This window comes from Haliotis rufescens, unplaced genomic scaffold (genome assembly GCF_023055435.1).
Source record: "Haliotis rufescens isolate VD_foot unplaced genomic scaffold, xgHalRufe1.0.p SCAF_16, whole genome shotgun sequence".
Lineage (NCBI taxonomy): Eukaryota > Metazoa > Mollusca > Gastropoda > Lepetellida > Haliotidae > Haliotis > Haliotis rufescens.
In genome coordinates, this window is record NW_025963846.1 from 28,909,627 (window position 1) to 28,919,972 (window position 10,346).

Below are 10,346 nucleotides of genomic sequence, written 5' to 3' on the forward strand. Positions count from 1 at the left end.
TAACAGGAATAATGTTTTCTCGTACACTCACTTCTACTTCACAATGCCACATATGATTTGACCCGTGAAGATCTGGGGTAGAAATGGTCTTCAAGAACCCGTTCTTGTCGTAAAAGGCGACTATGCTTGTCGTAAGAGGCGGATCGGGTCGGGTGGTCAGGCTCGCTGACTTGGTTGATGCATGTCATATGCATCGTATCTCAATTGCATAGATCGATTCTAATGATGTCAATCACTGGATTGTCAGGTCCAGACTGGATTATTTACAGACCGCCGTCATAGAGCTGGAATATTGCTGAGTGCGGCGTTAAACTACAAACAAACAAACAAACAAACAAACAAACCATATATGATTTTAAATCAGCTGCAACCTGTACATATTTTCAATTATTTTTACCACCTGAAATAACTCAGAGGTCTGTGACGCCGTCCGAAACTTTTACATTCTTGTAGGAACCGCCTTTCTTCGGGTAACTGGGGCAAGTAGTACGAGTGCTATACTTAGGCGCTTGACACGGGTTCGATTCCCGGTGTACTAAACATTCCGCCTTACCTACTCGTGATCCTACTGAAACATTGCTACAATTGTTAAAGCGATATATAGTTCTGTACGTCAACAGCATTCATCGAACTTAAATGTACTTCAGTCTACAATGTGTGGTCTGACTTGGTATTTTCTGACGGGTCGGTCCTCAGCAACCTCTGCCTGTAGTTAAGGTGACATTATGGATCGGGGGTCAGGCTTGGTGACTTGGTTAATTGCGTATCATTCGACCCCGATGACGTGGAACGTTGCTCATACTGTTTGTTTTGTGAGTCTTTTGTTTCCAGTTCGGCGACGTGGCTCGCCTTCAGCGAAAGGTCGATATGCAGAATAATTTTCTCAACCTGTATATTGTAATCCTCAACGGGTCGGTCCTCAGCAACCCCTGCCTGGCGTTAAAAGCGTCTTAATGGATCGGGGGTCAGGCTTGGCTGATTGCGTGTCATCCTGCTCCGATGGCTTTGGACGTTGCTCATACTATCAATCACTGGTTTGTCTGGTCAAGACTCGACTGTTTACAGCCCACCTTCATATCCGGAATATTCCTGAGTGCGGGCAGACAAACACATGAGACAGATTAATGTTCACAACAAAAATAGCATTTGAGGATGAAATAGAAGTCAGCGTCCCCCGACGGCGTGGGATGTTGCTCATACTATCAACCACTGGTTCGCCTGGAGACTCGACTATTTACAGACCAACGTCGTGATGCTGACTCCGACGTAGTACACGTGGTGGTAGATGATGCTGTTAATACAACCGCGTCAGTAGACGCGCAACAGCAGACACTTCTCTGTCTTGAGTTCAGTGCAGCGAAAACAATTTTCAAGAGTTTAATTTTTCTCTCACAAAGTTACAGTTGTCATGGAGATTGAGAAACATGTATCATCATTTCTATAACATAGCTTCTAAATGATGAAATGCATAACAAATTCAACCCACGTGTTGGCAGCGCCTGTGGGCGTCATTCCCTTATCTAACACCCCGGCGTGCATTGACGTGCACAGTACTGCACACAACATGCACAGAAATGCACTCTTTATCAACATTAATTTCAGGTGAACAAATTTAATTTAATTTACTTATCTAATACCCTATAACGCTCTCAAATATTTTGATAGTTTAAAAATTTGTTTTTCTGCACTGCAATAACAGAAGGTTTTTGGCAAGTAGCGTGTAGGCATACTTATCAATGGCCCTTGAGTGTCTAACGTAACTGAAAGATTGTTAACGCGCGGAGTTAAACCATTCCAACCGGAATTCTTTAAACTTTATATTATAAGTAAATGAATTTACTCCATAGGCCCCTGTTTATGCCACTACTTATCCAGGAGACCGCCTCCGTGGTCTAGTGGAAGAGCGTCCGCCCGGAGAGCGGAAGGTCCGGGGTTCGATCCCCGGCCGCGTCATACCGAAATACGTTAAAAGATGGTACTTGTTGTTACCCTGTCTGGCGCTCTGCATTAAGAGGCTAAAACAAGGATTGGTCGGCTCGGAGTCAGTATACTGTGTCTGAGTGGGGTATTCATGTTAAACTGCGGCATGGTGTCTCTATACATCGGCACCAGTCCGAACTAGTAGCAGCAGCCACACACACACACACATGTGCATGCTATATAAGTGCAATATTCTTTGACGCGACGTTAAACCCCACCTCACCTCACCTCACCTCACCTCACCTTATCCAGGAAGCAAACATGTATCGGACACAGGAACTTAGCGGATATACATGTAGATGGAACCATTCTGTCGCATGCAGTCGCCCGCATGCTAATATACGACTCCACTTTTGATAGAGGTATTTTTGTACCTTTCAATGATACACAAAAACTGATTCCCATAATACGTTAATTTTTTTTTATAATTCGGACATAATTAATTATGCCTATCACAATGTCGGCATCAAAAGTTTAGATATTAGTGAAGCGCTCCTAAAATATCAACAATTTGTCGCAAAGCGGTGAGATCTTGGTGGTAATGTGAGGAAAGGGCTTCACAAGCTGTGGCCAAACACACGCCGTCTTCAGCAGCCTCAGATGAGATAGAACACTTTATCATCCAGCTATTTGTTTGCTTCTTTGTTGTGTAACTCCGCACTCAGCGATATTCCAGCTATATGGCAAGCATGGGTCGCTGAAGACCTATTCTACCCCGATATCTTCCAGTATATATATATATACATTTTAATATTATTATCTAAAGGTTCATTGGCTACTTGGAAGTCAAGTCAAAGGTCTCCAAGACAAGGAGTGAGGTTTGTTATGCTACCCGCCCACTTTCGCGATGATGACCGCAATATATATTATGTGTGAATTATATGTTACAGTATGTAAAATCGTGCACACGACACTAGCTAGATACAGCACGTGCACACCACGAGCTAACTATGAATATAACACGAGTTTAGTACATGCCATTACGAAATCTTACCGATGTTGACACGAGAAAAACAAGTTTCGTTTGTTTGTTTGTTGTTTAACGCCGCACTCAGCAATATTCCAGCTATATCACAGCGGTCTGTGAATAATGAAATCTGAACCAGACAATCCAAAGATTGACATCATGAGCATCGATCCACACAATTGGGATACGATGACATGTATGAACCAGGTCAGCGAGCCTGACCACCCTATCCCGATAAAAATAGTCGCCTTTTACGACAAGCATGGGTCGACTAGTTTCGTATGTGTTTCGTACGAGTTAGTTACGAGCTTACTTCGACATAATCTCTGCGAGTTTATCACGATGTCCCAAGTCGACGCGATTCACTGTGCAGAGTTGCGTCCCTTGGGCACGCCAGAAACATATGATTGTGGGTTCGAATTCCGATTCGCCCCGATTATGTTTCTAGGTTTGTCAGCACCATATCCTTGCTCGTGGGTTTCACCGAAGTGGTAAACTTCTGAGACCTGCATCACCTCGGGCTTTTCTCCCACATTAAGCTGACACGCCGTGATATAACTGGAATACTGTTAAAAGCGGCGTTAAACCCAACTCACTCACTCATTATCACGATATAAAACTACAACCGGAATAGGACCGAATTTTGGCGTTTTATTGGTATTCGCAGCATGAAGAACACAGTGCTTATCGCAGCAACATGGCACACCAGCAGCTGACTGTTGATTTCCTTCACACACCGTGTGTGTTGGAGGCCGACGCTGCGGTCAAGTCCAGCCAAGGTTTGGGTGAGGACTTGGCTTCTACGACACCTCGCTGCGGGAGCTGGGACGAGAGGGCACTAGTTTCAAACTGTTGGTTATGTAGAAAAAATACCTGGCGACTACGCATTAAAAAGTATATTGATAAGTTCTCCATTCAAAATTTGAAACTGAACTAATAAACATTCTGGAATGTCTTATAGATGGCCTAGATTGTATTCCCATGGGCCAGGCAATGTCTCTTCTCTGTTTTTGATTGATTTAGTCCAGTTCGGAATACCTGTGCTAAATTGTTCAAGGTTGTATGATCAGAAAACATATTACGACTTGTCACTTTCCTGATCTGGTCAGCGACACTGATTGATGGGGTGAAAGGTCGTTCTGAAATGATCCGTAATGGGATGTCCTCAGATCTTTGTTTTGTGGCAGCCAGAACAAAGATCTGATTTTTATGAGAGTGTAGAGAATCCTGTTACAACCAAGGGAGGCAACTCTGTATGGTGAGATGCAATGCTGTAGACAACTTCTGGCCCACCATGCAAGGTGTGTGTGTGTGTCTATGTGCAGCTCCAGTGCGTGTGTGTCAGTATCTCCAGTCAATGTCTGGTTGCACGGGGCTTGTAGTTAGTGAAGTAGATTCCCTTTTGTTGACACATATAAAATATTACAGAATAAACAGCGATAATAAACCATTTATTCATGATAGACAAAAAATAAAAAATATTAAATATAATAAAACAATAAAAGACAAAAACATCTTGGAGCAAAATAAAGAAAATATAAATCTCATGAGCAAAAAGGTTGAATTAATGTATGGTAAATGCTGGAGGCCGCACCACTAGGTACAGCATTGACTAGACTATCCAGTGAATGTGTTAATGTCAGTCTGCACATCCAAACAACTAAAACAGATCTATCAAACAAATGACTTAGAGCTTAAGTCTGTCTCTGTTAATTCATCCCATTACAGTGAGTTATAAGATAAAAACGTTTGTTAGAAGAATGACTGTAATTTTAAAATGTTGTACCACATCCATAGATGTTAGTTCCTGCAGAACAGTTGGAACAGATCAATACTAACTAGATACTGACGATTGTTATATTCAATATTATTTTGACGATTGTTATATTCAATATTATTTAATCAATGTATTATTCAATGTTATTTAATTAATGTAATATTCAATGTTATTTAATGTTATGTTCAATGTTAATTATTGTCATATTCAGTGTTATAAAAGTTTAGATTGAATGTTATTTAACTTACTTTCAATGTTATTTAATTTTATATTCAACTTTATTAAATATTTTCAATGTTAGTAAATGTTATTTCAAAGTTATCTAATGCTATTTTCAAAGTTATTGAAGGTTATATTCAATGTTATTTAATGTTACGTTCAATGCTATTAAATGTTATTAAATGTTATGTTCAATGTTATTAAATGTTATGTTCAATGTTATTAAATGTTAAGTTCAATATTATTAGATGTTATGTTCAGTGTTATTTAATGTTACATTCAATGTTATTTAAATATTAGTTAACATTACGTTCAATGTTATTAAATGTGTATATGAAACAGGGAGCCTAGTTCTACTTCTCATTTAGGAACATTTCAGCATCACCACTGACTGGAACATCAAACCTGGGTTTTCAACATGAGCAAGAGCTTCAACCACTGGGCTACCAGTCCCTACCATCAAAGAAAAGATGTGACATGTTGCAAGTCAACACTTGATGAATCATGGATGTCTAGATGGGGTTGTGCCAAGAGAAACAAGTGCACTAACATGAATGACTGTGGAACTGTGGAGACACAGGCAACGACCACAACAAATCCAACATAATCACAACCAGGACATAAGCATGTGATCATTGTGACATGTTACAGTATATGCCTGTGTTAAAGTCTACTGATCAGGCATGACAATGCTTTAATAACTAGGTCATCCCACACAGGTATTGCTGGTTGAGGCACACTATGCAGAGTTGCCTCCCTTAGACGTGCCAGGATCCACTGGTCATGGTGTCAAAATCCCAGAGTTGCCCAAATTGTGATGTTGGTCTTAAAAACACAATATTCTGCTTGTGGGCTTGTCCAAACTGTTCAATGTCACCTACCTACCTCCCACATCAATATATCTCAGATTTGTTTCAGACCAACATTTGGTTGACATGTCCTAACAGAACTGAACTACTGTTCAAAGCAGCATTAACCTAGCTCACTCGCTACCCAGATAGTGACTTCTACCCCTGCAATCAGTGTTGCTGTGGTCATATATTCCCTCTACTATAGAACAAAGGTAAAACGTTTCCACTGAACGGACTGCAACTTCTGAGGACACTACAAACGGCCATGGTTTCATGCTCAACAGTGTAACAATAGCTTGCAAATATGACGATGATAATCATATCAAAATATCAACAAGACAAATGTAATCATATATGCAACAGTGATGGAATTAGTATAAAATCTGAAGTCAAAGATGAGAGCAGTTAAAACAGACATCCAAAAAACTGGAAATATAACACGTTACAGTGATCATACCCGTAATGGCGCTAAAAAGATGAAAAAATACAGGAAAAAAATGTTTCACATTGAATATGGTAATGACTAGGGCTGGGATGGGTAACTCGGGTACTCGGGTCTGGGGGGTACTGAGTAGGACCTGGGCACCCACAGGACTACCCGGACCCGTGGTTAGTCACGTGATTATATTGTTTAATGGCAAAAATTATCTAAAACTCTATAGTTACACTAAAAGTGACAAATGTTCACATTTCTCTCCGACTCTGCACACATTCCTTCTGACTTTATATGTTTGCATAAAGATAAAACTTCAGTCAACTTCAGTGTATGCATGGCCAGCTCATTTTAAACCTGTATCTAAATACATGTTGCCAGGAGTACGGTTAAACGTTTCCCAATCAGACATTTTGTACCTATCTCTTGAGACCTACAGCGGGTACCCGGGTAGGGTCGGGTAATAGGGGGTTGGGTACCCGGGTAGTCAATTTGGACTCGTCCCAGCCCTAGTAATGACTAAAACGCTAATATCACAATTGCAATTTAAAACATGAAAATTAATAACAGTGCCTTCAGTGAGTTCACACAATATAACAGGTTCATAAAGTATTCAAGCCATGCAAACAATATGATTTGGGTTTAAAGAAACAGGATCAAAAGAAAACAGCACTTTGTTTGACCATATTTTTCCACTTGTGGAAAGCACAAAACAGAACAGTTCATATACATTTCAATATAAACACGAAGTCAAAATCATCTCCATTTGGTCTTTTAACTGAAGGGATGAACATCGCCTACGAAGTACGACAACAGTAAAAGAGATTTTTCCTCCACAAAACATAAATTATACTACTCAAAACAAGTTAAGGACACACAATTGGAAGGTTGTGTTGCAAGACGCATCAGCCATGACTGATTAATATCTGTCATATGAAAAAAGACAGGTGATCTTTAACCTCTTTTGAGTAGTATACTTCAAATACCTACACTACTCGACCTTCCATAGGGATACTGACATCTTAAAGTAATATCGTTAGCTAATTGTGTTATTTTATTTCCTGAAATGTGGAATAAAGGGTTATCCCAATGGAGAGTTTAGTAACACAGAAACAGCAGATTTTGCATATATCAGGATCATCCAAGTCTATATTGACTTCTGTATCCAAGTAAATGTGCTAGATCCCTAATGGTAGGATTAGTGACCAGATTGATACTGAACAGTGCAACTGACGTTACAGGAAATGTTTCATAAATACTACTAAATATTAATGTCATGATCTCATTGTCCCGAGACAAAATGTATTTTGAACTGTTGTCAGATTTGCGGGTGTTAATGAGTATTTGACACAAGGCTTGAGTTTCATTTGGAGTCGACCAGTGTAACCTGGAGGTTTCAAACGTAAAAATTGCATCGAACACTCAAGAATACCCACAAACCTAAAACAAATGTCCTGAGTTTTGATACTGAGCTACAAAGTTACTGGTCATTGTCCCTAGCCCTCTCTGGTGTACTCCAACAGCTATGAGACATCATCTGTACCCAGAAATGATCCTTCATTACCAAACACCAGGGATCTCTTGTTGTTTGATCAAAGAATTATATGTTTCAACACACAAAACAGTAAACTGGTATACAGCTATAGGGCCAAGATTCCTTGCTTTCTGTGATGGTCGCCTGGACTTCGAGTTAACATGGTTTTTTAGTCGGTATTTTTATAAAGAACACAGATGAATTGTAAATAAGTGTACAAGACTTCTGAAACCATTTTCAGTCCACTTACTGCATGTTTGCTGCACGTGTCTGCCCTTTGATGATGGCATCTACAAAGACATGTGTTTAATATCTGATGACAACCTAACAACGGTGACATTGAAACACAACAGAGAGTATGATACAGCCCTAGAGTTGCCTGGTGCACGACTACAAGACCGTCATGGGTCTCAGTTCGGATGGACATTACCTTTGTCCCAAAGCAACCTTTCTGGTGCACGACTACACGACCGTCATGGATCTCAGTTCTGATGGACATCAACTTTGTCCAAAAGCAACATTTCTGGTGCACGACTACACGACCATCATGGATCTCAGTTCTGATGGACATCAACTTTGTCCAAAAGCAACATTTCTGGTGCACGACTACGAAGACATGACCGTCATGTGTCTCAGTTCTGATGGACATTAACTTTGTCCCAAAGCAACATTTCTGGTCCACGACTACGAAGACATGACCGTCATGTGTCTCAGTTCTGATGGACATTAACTTTGTCCCAAAGCAACATTTCTGGTCCACGACTACGAAGACATGACCGTCATGTGTCTCAGTTCTGATGGACATTAACTTTGTCCCAAAGCAACATTTCTGGTCCACGACTACGAAGACATGACCGTCATGTGTCTCAGTTCTGATGGACAATACCTTTGTCCCAAAGCAACATTTCTGGTCCACGACTACGAAGACATGACCGTCATGTGTCTCAGTTTGGATGGACAATACCTTTGTCCAAACGCAACATTTCTGGTGCACGACTACACGACCGTCATGGGTCTCAGTTCTGATGGACATCAACTTTGTCCAAAAGCAACATTTCTGGTCCACGACTACGAAGACATGACCGTCATGGGTCTCAGTTCTGATGGACATTAACTTTGTCCCAAAGCAACATTTCTGGTGCACGACTACATGACCGTCATGAGTCTCAGTTCTGATGGACATCAACTTTGTCCCAAAGCAACATTTCTGGTGCACGACTACACGACCGTCATGTGTCTCAGTTCTGATGGACATCAACTTTGTCCCAAAGCAACATTTCTGGTGCACGACTACATGACCGTCATGGGTCTCAGTTCTGATGGACATCAACTTTGTCCCAAAGCAACATTTCTGGTCCACGACTACGAAGACATGACCGTCATGGGTCTCAGTTCTGATGGACATCACCTTTGTCCCAAAGCAACATTTCTGGTGCACGACTACACGACCGTCATGTGTCTCAGTTCTGATGGACATCAACTTTGTCCCAAAGCAACATTTCTGGTGCACGACTACATGACCGTCATGAGTCTCAGTTCTTATGTAAATCTGCCCCACTGCAGGGTGTGTCTCGTTTACACTACAACTACACGAGCAGTTTCAGCATCACTTGATACAGTCAGATATTTATATATATATATATGTAAGTCACATGTTAGATATCACAGTATTATAAAGCTACCATGGCACATAAACATTGATATTCCCTCGTAACAGCACATGGTCGTCTTTGGTTATCAAATAAATTGTCTATGACAATCATGTTTTTCTAAAGGAGCTATACTTAAGTCTAACAGCAATATATGACAACATCTCTATATAAAACAGTTAAGAAGCATGGCTGGAATTCAAAAGAGTCTTCCTGCCCAAGAAAAATTGGAATCTTCAGCAATCTTCCACAAAAAAAAACACACCACCGGTTTGTGAATCAATGGTATTTTTGCTTATTTTCATGCATAAAAGAAGTTTTCCAACTAAACTGGGGTATGTATAAAAAAATATTTTCCACTGCTTCAAAAACATGTCCAACTGTTGTAACTTTGGAAATTCTAATACCGGTAATTGAGATACAATTTGTAAAAATCTACATTTACAAATACACTTTACCTGTATTTCTGTAAGGTAACCTTACAATGGTTCAAAGTTCTCACTTTCCTGCAGGGCAGTTTTCACAATTAAGGTCCAATTAAGGGGTCCTCTCAACAGATGTCGTGTACACAACGTTCCTCCCATCTTCCCGAGGCAAGAGAGTTAACTGACTTTAAAAGTCCAGTTTCCACCCTTGCCGAACTAGGCTGGAATTACTGGGCTCGATCGTAGCGCCACCAGTGGCTATTACCAATTATGTCCCTTTTAAGCCTCTCCTACTGACCAATCAGATTCCACCTCTCGTATCACTTGCATTTGCTTCACACAAAATGGTTGTGCCCGGTCAGGACGATCTGATCGATAATCTATATCTATATATTGTGATAAAACAGGTCTTACATCGCGAAATGCATCAAATCATGTGAGCACCTTGATTTAAAACATGAGAAGATTTGGAAAATATCTGCTGACAACGAGTTAGCGGTGCACATGCTTT

The 10,346-nt window shown here is 40.5% G+C and overlaps 1 protein-coding gene across 2 annotated transcripts; it reads right to left on the reverse strand.

Annotated features, from left to right (window-relative positions):
* Nucleotides 1-6,475: 6,475 nt before the first annotated feature.
* On the reverse strand, nt 6,476-10,097 carry LOC125381026. Of its 2 annotated transcripts, none has more exons than XM_048397090.1 (2): nt 9,111-10,097; nt 6,476-9,038 (listed from the first exon to the last, which is right to left on the reverse strand). In XM_048397090.1, exons 1-2 carry the CDS (start codon nt 9,236-9,238, stop codon nt 7,931-7,933), a joined length of 1,236 nt encoding a protein of 411 aa, XP_048253047.1. In that variant the 5' UTR covers nt 9,239-10,097; the 3' UTR covers nt 6,476-7,930. The 2 variants fall into 2 exon arrangements, with proteins under 2 accessions (XP_048253047.1, XP_048253048.1); XM_048397091.1 differs by having other exon boundaries at nt 6,476-8,263; nt 8,648-10,097.
* Between the last annotated feature and the right edge of the window lie 249 nt (nt 10,098-10,346).